The sequence below is a fragment of the Capra hircus genome, chromosome 19, assembly GCF_001704415.2.
Source record: "Capra hircus breed San Clemente chromosome 19, ASM170441v1, whole genome shotgun sequence".
In the NCBI taxonomy this organism is placed as follows: Eukaryota; Metazoa; Chordata; class Mammalia; order Artiodactyla; family Bovidae; genus Capra; species Capra hircus.
Window position 1 is genome coordinate 49,052,452 of NC_030826.1, and position 13,845 is coordinate 49,066,296.

General features: G+C 47.7%; 1 protein-coding gene across 4 annotated transcripts in view; it reads right to left on the reverse strand.

Annotated features, from left to right (window-relative positions):
- Positions 1–4,063, reverse strand: part of PITPNC1 (phosphatidylinositol transfer protein, cytoplasmic 1) — a 261,543-nt gene extending 257,480 nt beyond the window's left edge. The window contains exon 1 of one of the 4 annotated variants that reach the window (XM_018065383.1): positions 3,205–4,063. In XM_018065383.1, the coding sequence (XP_017920872.1) occupies positions 3,205–3,252 (48 nt within the window). In that variant the 5' untranslated portion in view covers positions 3,253–4,063. The remainder of the gene's footprint in view (positions 1–3,204) is intronic. The other 3 variants (XM_018065380.1, XM_018065382.1, XM_018065381.1) reach the window with 3 other exon arrangements.

The following is a 13,845-nucleotide window of genomic DNA, read 5'->3' on the forward strand; positions in this document are numbered from 1 at the left end:
TTCTTTTTGCTGGATTAAATATGAGTAACAGACAAAAAGCTGAGTAAGGAGAAACAAATACTAATGGTTTTTGTTTTTTTTTTTAAACCATGGTCTGGTTTTAGTTTGGCTAGTAACTAGCTGTGTGGTCTGGCACACATTACTTAGCCTTTCTGAACCATGGTTCACTCATCTGTAAAATGTGGGCAACACACCAGTCCACCTTCTGCTCCCTTCTACCAGGAGTTAAATGAGATAAGGCCAGGGAAAAAGAACAGACATACAGTGTTGGTTCTTTTGATGACTTTCCAAAACACGGGCGTTTGCCTAATTTTTTAAAGTATGGACATTGCTACTAATTAATGTGGTGGTTAGAACAGAGATAAGTCCTAAAACATACACTGAATCGGCCCAAAGCAAATCAAGAGTTGTAGCAAGGAGACTTCCCTGGCAGTCCAATGGTTAAGATTCTTCCCATCTGATGCAAAGGGCACAGGTTCAATTCCTGGTTAGGGAACAAAGGTCCCATGGCATGTGAGATGAGGCCAAAATTGTTTTATTAAAAAAAGAAAAGAGTTGTAGCAAAAGTGAGGGTTCCAAAAGTCTATTAAGCTAGTGGCAATTTTCTTCTTCTTTTTTTTTTAATATATTTACTCATTTATTTTTGGCTGCACTAGGTCCTCATTGCTGCAGGTGGGCTTTCTCTAATTGCGGAGAGTGGGGGACTACTCTTTGCTGAGGTGTGTGAGCTTCTCTTTGCGATGGCTTCTCTTGTTGCAAAACACTGGCTCTAGGCGAGCCAGCTTCAGTAGTTGAGGCTTGTGGGCTCTGGAGCGCTGACCCAGTAGTTGTGGCGCGTGGGCTTAGATGCTCCGTAACATGTGGGATCTTCCCGGACCAGGGATTGAACCTGTATCCCCTGCATTGGCAGGTGGATACTTCACCACTGGACCACCAGAAAAACCCCAACAATTGTCTTCTTTGAAGACACATCAGTTGCTTCCCCAGTTTTCAGTGTTAAGGTTAGGAGGACACAGTGCTAAGGTGGATGGTGGAGATTGTGGGGTTCACTACTGGTCAGACCTTAGAAGTCTAACCTCTGGTAAGCTGGGCCTCCTGTCCTCACACATCATGATTTGATTAATCTGAATCCTTCCACCTGGAAACCTCTCTCAACCTAAACCGCCCTTCTGTTTCTCTAACAAAGAAGAAAACTACTTTGGAATATGACCTTTCAGATACTGAATCACGCTTTGGTCCAAATGGATGATACATTAAGTAAGCTATAATTATACGTTATGTTATAGGCCTGGCCTCATTTCATTTGCCCACTAAGAAAAGAAGGGCCTCCACCTATACCACTCAAATAAGATTACTTCACACCAAAACTGTGTTATTTCAGTACAAAAAAAAAAAAAAAAGTGTACAAAGAGTGGTGGTGCCTGAGGATTCAAGGCAAAGTCTGAAAAGGGAACCAACCAGAATAAAGAGACGTCGCAGGTGGTATAGATTCTAGAGTTGGTTACTTTCTTGACTATCACCTGCTTTGCTGGGCATTTCATGCCATACCAGCATTGCCCGGAGATCCCAAACTCCTCTCAATCAAAAAAGTCATTAGGAGGAGATGGAGGGGAAGCAGACATACCTCCAAGCTGAACTACTCCAGCTTAGCGACTCAGGGGTTTGGAAGATCACAACAATTCCTAAAATTGCTTTGGTTAACCCGTTTCATTCATTCCCCGCCCCATTGTCCACAGAGCTGGGTGCTGCTTCTCCACAGGATGTACACGGGCTGCCTACTCACATGGCATCCATCCTTCAAGGACCTTGCTCAAATGCTGTCTCCTCCAAAGTCACAGAACCGCGCTGCTCGGGTGTTCACTGGATGGGGGGGGCTGATCTCTTTTTGGCAGTCAGCCTCCCTCGGATACATTTTGCAAACGCGGAGCTACTTTGATCGTGCCTTGGAGTGTACTGTGGGTCTTAACACTTGCTCCAGATGACACATGCAGACAAGTCCCTTGGGAGCACACCACGTTCTTAGTTAAAAATCTTTTTCTCTCCCAAAGTACCTTGCCCCTTCCCCAAAGCAATGAGAGATTAAGGGCACTGTATTTAAACATAAATACGGTTTGGGTCGCCGGTATCACGTGTGTTGTCACACCAAACCACGTTAGTTAAGTTTCAAATTGCCCTGATTGGCTTCAAACTCCCTCGCAGTCCCCGGACAGGCGCTAAGCAATTGTGAAATCACCAAAAAGGTAGGGAGGCAGAGGGGGGATAAAGGGAAGCCGGGCCTGAATAATCCTCACTGAGTCATCGTTTCCTGAATGCTAGAGCTTGCCGCTTGGCGGGGACGAGGTGTGCGGATCCGGGGAAAGCAACCTGAGCGGCCGGTGGAGGACGAGCCCAGGAAGAGTCCCCCGCCCCTAGCCCTACAGCTGGGGGACCCGAGAGCCGGGGGGGCCCGGCCGGCACCCGCGTGCTACAGCGCCCCTCTGTGGCCGCGCCGCAGTCCCCGCCGCTCCCCGCTCGCCCGCAGACCGCTCTCCCCGCGGCCCAAGAAACAAGACACGCACAAAGTTTCCCAGCCAGGCGGTTAGAGAAAGGTCAAGGCGAGGCTAGGTTCCCGAGCCTCGAAGCACGGGCGTGGCTGGAGCGGCGCCCAGGCTGGCGGCGATGGCAAGGGGTCTGAGTCCAAATGGACCCCCCCTCCCCTAGGATTCCGAGGTGCCCCCAAGCGGGACCCGGGCCCTCCAAATCCCAAGGGCGAAGGACTGCTCCCTTACCCCAACCTTCTAGTGGTGGGCGGGAGGGGAACCCGGGTCCACGACGGGAACGGGATGCACACCCCCCAGGGTTGCGCTACCAGGGTGTGCTTGGAGCTCTTGGGTTTGCTTTTTTTCATTTTCTTAATTGGAGGGAGGGGACGACCAACTCCCTTTGGCGCATTCTGATCCTCAGCGATCCGAATTCTGGATGCCCCCAAAGAACCCACCTGCAGTCCACCGCCCCACCCAACGTTACTCTCCTTGCTGGGGTGACAAGTGGAAGCAGCAACTCCCCTCCTCCTCCCCCTCCAGCCTCCGGATTTGGGAGGCAATGTTCCACCAGGGTTTTCCCCGCCGTCCGCAGTGGACCCGCTGGCGGGAGGCGGCGGCGGGAAGCGGCGCCCCGGAGCCGGGGACCGGGAGCGGGCGAGGCCAGGCCCGGCGCGGCGCTTACCTCGTCCACGGTGAGCGGCATGCAGATCCGGTACTCCTTCAGCAGCATGATCCTGCCGGCCACGGACCTCCGAGGCAGGAAGCGGGCGGGGCAGGGGTGGGGGCGTCCCCAGATCAACAAGGCTGCTGCCCAGGCGCAGAGCTGAGCGCCAGGAGCCCCGTGCTTGGAGCCGGTCGGCGAGGCAGCCCCCCGGGCGGTGCGCTCAGTTCCTGGCTTCCTCCTCTCCGCCCGAGAGCATGTCAAGGTTTGGGTCCGGGTGTTCGCGGCTCCCCCGCCTCCTTCCTAGCCGAGGTCGACCCGCCTGGAACGCGGTGTTGCAAAGTCAGGGAGGGAGGGAGACCCACTGGAAACCAATCTGATCGGCAGCCCCGGGCAGCAGGAGCGGAAGCCAGATCAGGACATGCCCGTCGGCGGGCGAGGGAGGGAAAAAAAAAGAAAAAACAACAACAAACCACGAGGTCCCCCAAAATTACACGGAATACACAAAAGTCACCCTCTCGATCCGCCTCTGAAACCAGATCTTAACCTGGCGACTTCCCCCCACCCCCTTTTCCGGCCGGTCTTCCCAAGGCGAATGTCACCGAGCACACGTTGCAGCCAGAGCCAGAGATGCTGACTTTTCAGACAAAGGCTCGAACGGCTGTGCTCCCCGGCGGTAAACAAGATTTCCTTCTCTTTTTAAGGCCGGTCGCCGAGGCGCTCCAGGGTCTCGCTGGGTGAGAAAAGGGAAGCCTCCGCCGCCGCGGCCGCTCGGCTTCTGCGGGGCTGGGGCTCCGGGTTCCTCCAACCTCGGCTCGCGCCTGCGAGGGGCGGGCGGGCGGGAGGAAGCTGGCGCCTTCCGCGCGCGTCCCCTCCCCCGAGTCCGGATCCCCGAGCGCCGTGCGTGCCCGCGAGTTTGCAGCCACCTCGCCGGGGCCGGAGAGTCGGCGCCGAGCTGCGGTGTGCCTTGGGCTGGGGAGGTGGGTGCGGGAGGAGCGAGCGCAGCTGACATCAGCAGCCGTCGCGGCGGGGAGGGTAGCCCCATCCGGCCAATGGGGAAATGGCAAAGAATGTGGAGGATTTAAACAAAACAGCATGTCTCTCCCGGGCTGCTGCCAGACGGCGGGGCTGCCCCGGAGAGCCGAGGCCGGCCGGCGCTGGGAAGGATCGGAAAAGAGGGGGCTCCTGTCGGCTCCTTGAAACCCTTTGAGTCTTGTTCTCAGATGTACCCCGGGTGCCACGGTGCTCTGTCCAGCCACTCTGGATAGCTTCTGGGTCCAAGGTACAGGAGTGTGTCCCTTGACCTTTAGAAACGGTTTTTTTTTTTGGGGGGGGGGGTTGTTTGTTTGTTTTTTTAACAAATACCCACCCGAGTGCGTTTTCACTTTGGTCCAGTAAACAAGTCGAGCGCTGGAGAGGCAACGGGATTTGGGAGCAAAAGAGCAAACCTGTGCCTGGTTTCCTAACTGGTTTCAGAGCAGGAATGCAGAAACAGCAAAGTGCAACACGGTAAATGAAAATGAAATCCACAAGGAAAGACACACAACCGGGGGAACGTGAACGGGGACATAGCCTTTTACCTCTCCTGGCCCTGCTCTGCAGTCTGACTGCAGGCTTCGCAGAGCAGCAAGAATAGGTTTTCCTGTCAGCACTCCCAAGTTCAAAAAGTCACAATGAAATGTCAATGAAAATGCCTGGAGTGTTGGTATTTCATCCATATTAAACAGATCCCTCATTTTAACCACAAGAGGCACATTCTTCAGTTTCTCTGGAAGCTGCATGTAACTGCTGAAGTCTGTTTTTCATTTGTCTGGTATTTTTAAGCTTGTTTTTCTGAAAAGTGCTGGATGAAAAATGCATCAGTTGCCTCTTCGCAGAATAACCTGCAAGCATCATCTTTTCTTGGAAAAGAAAAAAATACTTGTGCTCTAAGATCCTACAGGATCTACAGATCCTCCTCACAGGGCTTTGGATGGAAATGCAGATGGCCTCCATATTACAGTATTTAAAATTATGAGCAATAAGTAATTAATTGCTATGGTGGGCTGTGGCTAAAATCATCCAGATGGCTGAAGAGAATTTCTGTGTGAACATGATAACAAAAGCTGATAGAAAAATGACATCCTCTATACAGCTTATATTCTAGGGAAAAACTATTTTCTAGATAAATGCTTCCCAGTATTGGCTCAGAAAGATTCACAGCAACTAATTAAAGCTAAACCAAATTCCTCGAGGTGGAAAAATCTAAATCTGATGCTGTACTGCTGAATAATAACACATGAAAGCCTGCGATACTCAGAGGAAGCTCAAGCTGTTATTCTTTTTCCTGCTTCTTACTAAAACAAGTGTAGTGGCTTCACTTATGGCAGCTAAAACTCTTCCCGGAGGCAGCTAGGGGATGTAGTGGCTAGCCACATACACATACACACACAGGACATCAGCATACTTGGACATACTCCTGGCTTCCCAGCCGTTCCTGAAACAATTCTATAACTAAGTATTTCACTGATGAATATTATGGTTGAAGAATTACTTCTCTGCCTCCGTCGTTCAGTCGCTCAGCGGTGTCTGACTCTCCGGTGTCGATGGACTGCAGCACACCAGGCTTCCCTGTCCTTCACCATCTCCCGGAGTTTGCTCAAACATGTCCATTGAGTTGGTGATGCCATCCAACCATCTCATCCTCTGTCCCCCCCTTATCCTCCTGCCCTCAATCTTTCCCAGCATCAGGGTCTTTTCCAGTGAGACGGCTCTTTGCATCAGGTGGCCAAAGTACTGGAGCTTCAGCTTCAGTCCTTCCAATGAATATTCAGGGTTGATTTCCTTTAGGATTGACTGGTTGGATCTCCTTGCTGTCCAAAGGACTCTCAAGAGTCTTCTCCAGCACCTGGCAGACTGTAAATAACCCCAGATATGCTTCTGCCCTTTCCTTCTCTGTTAAGCTGCCTTCTCCCCTGAACTCTTCCTTTTCACTCAGTTCGCATGCCTGGTCACATTACCCTTGTTCAAGCACAGCTGTAATCCTACCACCATCAAAACCTTAGTGACTCTCTGTGGTCTAACTGAGCAAGCTGAAATTCCTCGGCGGGAGGATCAAGGCTCTGAATCTATCATTCCGATGGAGCCTCACCATCCTTTTCCAGCCCTACTCCAGCCAAATGAAAAACATCTCTTGTCTGGAGAAGGGCTCCACTTACCTGGATCCGTCTGCTCCTGCCACTGCCTTCACAGAGCCTCTCCTACCCGCTCCCTCAGGACCCCAGCAGGCAGCAGCGCACTGACAATGTGTGTTTTTGGAAAGTGACTCTGATGGCAGTGTGTTGGATGGCTTAGAACAGGATACTAGACAGAGGCCAGAGGTTATTGCATTACTGTAATTCTAAAGCAGACAAATGGAGAGAGCCTGAATTAGCGGATGAAGAAGAAAAGATGATGGATTTAAAAGATTCAGGCAGTACATGGGAACCGAAGGGTTTTCGCTCCAACGGCGCTTGGGGGAGGGGAGGGCAAAGGGAGCGCGTATTCATTCATAACTCACTCACATAAAAGGAGGAGGGCGCCATCTATTGGTCAGACATCTTGCTTTAAAATGTTTCAAGTCACTATCAGCAACATTCTGGCGAAAATTGTGTTTGAACCAATGGAGTCTGCAAGGTTCATTTCCAAAGAACCTTGAAGGTGTTGCTACCATCGCTAAAGATGATAGCGATGTTCCCCTAACAACGTACACTCTACAGTTTACGGGATGGTCACATATTAAAACGTGTGGATGGGAACTCCCTGGTGGTCCAGTTGTTAGGACTCTGTGCTCGTAATGCAGGGGGCGCAGGTTCGATCCCGAGTAGGAGAACTAGAGCCCACATGCTGCAACTAAGACCCAGTGTAGCCAAATAAAAAATTTATAATTTTTTATAAAACTGTGGATGGGGTGCAAAGGGCGAAAAGAGGAACTGAGAGTAAAGTTACCAGCGGTGAATGATACTACCAAAAGGAAAAAAATAGAAGCCTACGCATGTCTATGACAGCATACAGTCTCAAGGCGGTGACACCCTCTGAAGACAAGGGATTTCAGATGCGAGATGGGGGAGGTGTGCATCTCAGGCATCTGAGGAGCTGTTCAATCCACTGTCTTCACCAGAATTCTGTTGACTCACACCTCCCGGACATTGAAACCTCTTATCAGTTCAGTTCAGTTCAGTCGCTCAGTCATGTCTGACTCTTTGTGACCCCATGGACTGCAACACACCAGGCCTCCCTGTCCATCACCAACTCCCGGAGTTTACTCAAACTCATGTCCATTGAGTCAGTGATACCATCCAACCATCTCATCCTCTGTGGTCCCCTTCTCCTCTTGCCCTTAATCTTTCCCAGCATCAGGGTCTTTTCAAATGAGTCAGTTCTTCACATCAGGTGGCCAGAGTACTGGAGTTTCAGCTTCAGTATCAGTCCTTCCAATGAATATTCAGGACTGATTTCCTTTAGTTTCCTTATCAGTTCATGTGAGAAAAAAAAAAAAATCTGTAGGGTTCTGATCCACGTCTGTAAATAAGATCTGAAAGAAGAGTGTATCAACAGACTCTGTGACTCTTCATGTTTTATTCCAAGAATATCCCTGGTACTTCTAATAAAATGCTGTGGTTCTTTCCACCTTCCTACTCACTAGATCTAAGGTCTGAGGCTGCTTTAAGGTCCTGTCTCCTAGACAGCCATTCTAGACTCTTTATAGACAACCCTGGACTATTCACTTTTGTTCTTGTTTGTTTGCCAGGGTGGCCTTTCCATACAAAATATCATATGCTGTAACTGAAGTGTTTCCTTGTTCTCCAATTCCCTAACACAATGATGAGCTTCCTGAGGAGACAGACCGTGTCCTGTTGTGTCTTCCAGAAAGTGTAGCCTGGTGTGAGGGATATTGTGGGTACCCAACAGTAGACTAGCAGGTGTATGCATATGAGTTCAGAGTTCTTGACCTTGGCACTACGCACATCTGGTGGCAGATCATTCCTAATGGGGGGCAGTCACCGTAGGACTTAGTAGCATCCCTGGTCTTTACACACTGGTTATCAGTGGCAACCCCGCCCATGCACCCACCCACACACATTGCCAAATCTGGAGATGGGTCTGGAGGGGGAAACTCCTCCAGTGGGGAACAACTGTATTAGTGTAACACTCATTGTGCTTGTGTGCTTGTGATTGTGCTAAGTCACTTCAGTTATGTCCGACTCTTTACAACCCCACCGACGGTAGCCCGCCAGGGTCCTCTGCCCATGGGGGTTCTCCAGGCAAGAATATTGGAGTGGGTTGCCATGCCCTCCTCCAGGGGATCTCCCGACCCAGGGATTGAACTCCTATCACTCAGGTCTCCTGCATTGGCAGGCAGGTTCTTTACCACTAACGCCACCTGGGAAGCCCCATAGTATTCATTAATCTTATCTAAATGTGTAGATACTCCAAAGAAGCTTTTAAAGAGATGGACTTTCAATTTGTTTTAAAGCTAAGGAGAGAAGGAACAGAACAAAACTGTTACATCATGGTGCCATAAAGCTGTCCCCTTCTCATCCCCGTGCTCTGATTTCTATTAGCACAGTAGCCCTTGGTAAAGGCCCTGACTTTCACCTTGATCGTTTGATTACGGTGATGGCAGCCAAGTTTTTCCATAGTAAAGTGACTAGTTTTTTTTTCTTTCCATACTCTATCCTTTGGAAGGTAGTCATTAAGAACAATCATGGCACAGTGGTAAAGAATCTGCCTGGGGATGCAAGAGAGGCAGGTTCTATCTCTGGGTCGGGAAGATCCCCTGGCAACCCACTCCAGTATTCTTGCCTGAAAAATTCCATGGACAAAGGAGCCTGGCAGGCTGCAGTCCATGGGGTCGCAAAGAGTCCAACAGGACTGAGCACGCACGCACACACACACACAGACACACGCACACTCAAGGGAGCAGAGCTAAGCCCCACCTCCTCGAGGGAAGGGTATTGTGGCAACCTGCAAGATGCGTCCTTTGCCCCTCATTTGTGTGTTCATTCAAGCATTTATCCATATCTATGTGGACTTGAGAATATTCCTTCTTTTCTTTATAATTCAATATGTTATTTTTGTTGTTCAGACTGTTCCAGCTTTGGCCATTGGTAGCTCTTGCAGAATCATTCTTGTGTCCTTTTGACATGCTCTCCTCCCCTTTAAGGGCAATTTTTGAAAACCAAAGTTATACTTTGCAATTAATTTTTGTTTTACTAAACATTATTTAATTCCAGCTAAGACTACATCTATATATTCCTCTTTATGCATCTGTGTGTATGGGTCTGTGTGTCCGTGTGTGTATGGGTCTGTGTGTGTGTGAGTCTGTGTATGTGTGTGCGTTTTAAACACTTGTATGCTGATCTTGTTAGGTTCTAAGCAAATGTTAAATTCTTTCTTTATAAAACTACACAAAGCAAGTCCCAGAGCAATTCTTATGTGTAGACCCATTTATCAGGCCTCTATTAAATACGGAAAATGCCTTCGATGTGGAATTGCTTATAGCCGTGCAGTAAATGCTCATAAAATGAAAATTGAGAGTGATGTGCTACAAATTGCTTCACATAGGGAAAAAACCTGGAGGTTCCATGGCCAAACGTATGGCTTTATCTTTTTTTTTTAAATATTCATTTATTGGGCTGCTTTGGCGGCACACGGGATGTTTTAGCTGTGGCATGTAGGATCTAGTTCCTGGACCAGGGATAGAACCTGGGCACCCTGCATTGGCAGCATGCAGTCTTAGCCACTGACCACCAGAGAAGTCCCTATCTTTTTTTTTTTTTAATAAATAAGCTAGTAATAAATTTTATGAAGTTTCCATTTTTTATTGCATTACTTGTTTTTACAGAAGTTGGCAAAACACTGGAATATTTTGAGATGAATTATGAGAGGATCTGTAACCTAAACTCACTGGAGAGAAATTTTAGTGATGAAAGAAGATGCTGTCCTTGATCCTGAGTGTCCTTTAAAGGGAGGTAAATGCAACCGTAACTGATGGGAGCTCTCTAATGCCAAGTATACTTGACCTAGTATCATCAGATGATGTCAACACAGATCCAGAAATAGGATTTCTTAGCTATGTGGTGCCACAGAGACGTCATGGAATTTGACTTTTTGTGGAACATTTTAAATGTCCCCAGAGAGAAGAAGGAATTGTGGTTGCTATTAAGAGTATGTAATCATTTATATCAAAACCTCAGTTTAGAAATTGCTTAGGTGACTATTGGAGAAGGAAATGGCAGCCCACTCCAGGATTCTTGCCTGGAGAATCCCACGGACCGAGGAACCTGGCAGGCCACAGTCCATGAGGTCGCAGAGTCAGACACGACTGAGGGACTAAGCATAGGTGACTATAGTGAGGCTGAATAATAGCCCCCAAAGATATTAGGTCCTAAGCCTTGGAGCCTGAAAATGTCACCACATTGGAAAAAAGGATCTTAAAAAAAAAAAGAAAAAAAGAAAAAAAGATCTTGGCAGCTTTGATTAAGTTAAGGACTTTGAGATGAGCCTATCCTGGATTATCTGGGTGTCCCTAAATATAGTCACAACTATCTATATAAGATACTCATATTCAGGGTATTTCAGATACTTATATACCCTGAATATTCATTGGAAGGACTGATGCTGAAGCTGAAGCTCCAGTACTTTGGCCATCTGATGCGATGAGCTGACTCACTGGAAAAGACCCTGATTCTGGGAAAGATTGAAGGCAGGAGGAGAAGGGGATGACACAGGATGAGATGCTTGGATGGCATCACCGACTCAATGGACATGAGTTTGAACAAACTCCGGGAGATGGTGAAGGACATGGAAGCCTGGGGTGCTGCAGTCTGTGGGGTAACAAAGAGTTGGATACAACTGAGCAACTGAACAACAACATCTATATAAGAGGGGCTTCCCAGGTGGTACTAGTGGTAAGGAATTCGCCTGCCAAAGCAGGAGACAGAAGAGACTCGGGTTTGATCCCTGAATTGGGAAGATCCCCTGGAGGGGGGCATGGCAATCCACTCCAGTACTCTTGCCTGGAGAATCCCATGGACAGAGGAGCTGGGCGGGCCATAGTCTATGGGGTTGAAAAGAGTAGGACACGACTGAAGTGACTTGGCGCGCATGCATCTGTATAAAGAAAGGCAGGTGGACATCTAACAAACAGAGGAGAGGAGAAAGCAATGTGAGCATGGAGGCAGAGATGGGAGAGATGAGACCACAAGCCTACGGATGCCCACAGCCACCAGAAGCTGGACGAGGCACAGAACAGAGTCTCCAGGGAGGGCGTGGCCCTGCCATACCTTGATTTCTGCCCACAATGACACTGAGTTCAGACTCTAGATTCTAAGAGCATTAATTGTTTTTGTTTTAAACCACCAAATTCATGGTTATTTGTTACAGCAGCAAGAGTAAATGAATACAGTGACTTAGGTGTGCTTTTACTCACCTGATATAACGGCGCTTGACAGGAAGTAATTCTAACCCAGGACCAAGAGGTTTACTCAAAAGATAAAACACAGCATATTTTTCTTGATCAAGTGCTTCGCAACAGACTTGAAAACATCAAGTTCTCCCATTGTCTTTCTTTCTTTCTTTTTTGACATAGGATGGCATATGGGATCTTAGTTCCCTGACCAGCTACCAAATCTTCAACCCCTGCAATGGACGTGTGGAGGACCACACTGGACTACTATGGAAGCCCCTCCCATTGTCTTTAAAATAAGCAATTTATAGAAACAAATATTGGGGGAATTCCCTGGCAGTCCAGTGGTTAGGACTGGGTGCTTTCACTGCCAGGGCCAGGGTTCAATCTGTGGTCAAAAAATAAATAAAAACAAATATTTTACACGCAGGTCAGGAAGTGTTTTATAAACTAAGCCCCATGACTTTCAATACCATCAGTATGTTATTGCCTCCTAACTTAAATATCTAGCCCTAATGACTCCCTTTAATTTGACACTTGAATATCCATTTGCCTTCTCATCATTGTCACTTGGATATCCAACAGCCATCTCAAACGTAACATATCCGAAAGTGACGCCTGTCCTTTTTTCTCTGACTTGCTTGTCCCTAGTCTGCTCCATCTTGGTAAGTGGCAACTCCATCCTTTCAGAGCTTGATGCAGACATGCTTCACCCTCCCTCCAACAACCAACCAAAAATGCTACCTTGGCTGTGTTTTCAGATTATATCCAGGACCAAGCCACTTCTTACCCCTTCTACTGCCTCCACCCTCATTTTTCTCCCAGATTATTGCTGAAACTTTCTAACTCGTCCCCCAGCTTCTGCCCAACAGAAGACACCTTCTGCTCCACAGGAAACAAGAGTGATTCTTTAATTATACTATACGATTAACACTTGTCATTCTGTTGCCCCAAACTCCATTGGCTTTCCATCTTACACAAATTAAAAACCAAATCCTGAGACTTCCCCAGCAGTCTGGTGGTTAAGACTCTGCCTTCCAATGCAGGGGGCACGAATTCGATCCCTGGTTGGGGAACTAAGGCCCCACATGCTGCTAGGTGTGGCCCAAAAATGAAAAACAAAATAAACAAAAAAACCCAAGCCCTTCTAAAGGTCACTGCCCTAAATCTCATCTCCTAAAACTCTCACCCTCACTCATTCTGGTTTGCAAACAAGCCAGGCATGATCTGATTGCTCTCAGCTCAGGGTTCCTGCTGTTGCCTCTGGCTGGAATCTCCATGCCTCAGCAACCTGCGAGACTTCCTGACTTACTTCAGGTCTTGGCTCACTGGCCATGCCCTCCTCAACCACCCCCCAAGCACTATCACACCCAGCACGTATTTACGTGTCGATTTTCTGTCTTCCTCCCCGTTAGAGTGTTTGTTCACTTCACAAAGGCAGGAACTTTGGGTCAGATAAGTGCACAGTCAATAAGCTGAAAGTGCCAGAAATGCCAGATATGAAAACAGACATACCAATGCAGTAATTAATATTAAGCACATTATTTTCAATAATTAGTATCACAATATGCATTACTGTGATTCTTTCTGAACAAACGTTTTTTTCCAGTCTGTATTTTTCTCTCCATTTTAAGTACCTTAGTCTTCCATTGCCAATTTTTCTCTTCTGAAACCAAATTCTTTCTTACAAAGCCACAAATTTAATCTCAGACTCACTCAAATAATAGATTTATAGTCTGTCTATAATACAGTACTTTTATCTATTTTCTCTGCCCATTACTCAGACTTTTATTGATTTCTTTTTTTAATATTTATTGATTTATTTGGCCGCGCTGGGTCTTAGTCATGGCATGTGGGATCTTTAGTTTTGGTATGGAAACTCTTAGCTGTGGCATGTGGGATCTAGTTACCTAAACAGGGATCGAACTCGGGCACCCTGCATTAGGATCGTGGAGTCCCAGCCACTGGACCATCAGGGGAGTCCCCCAATTTCCTTCTTTATTTACTTCGCTTGAATTTTTTGGCTTCCTTTGCCAGCTTTTCCTTAGATTTCAACTTGCTTTTTTGTTTTCACTACCTCCAAGCCTAGCAAGGAAGGGCTTCAGTTTGGTGTGGAGCCAACTAGACTTTTTTCCACCTATTTGGCTTCTCCACACTATTTTTTGAGTTCTGTAAACTATAAATCTGTCTTTTCAAGCAAAGGATGGACCTCCAAATCCTTTTGTCTACTCTAG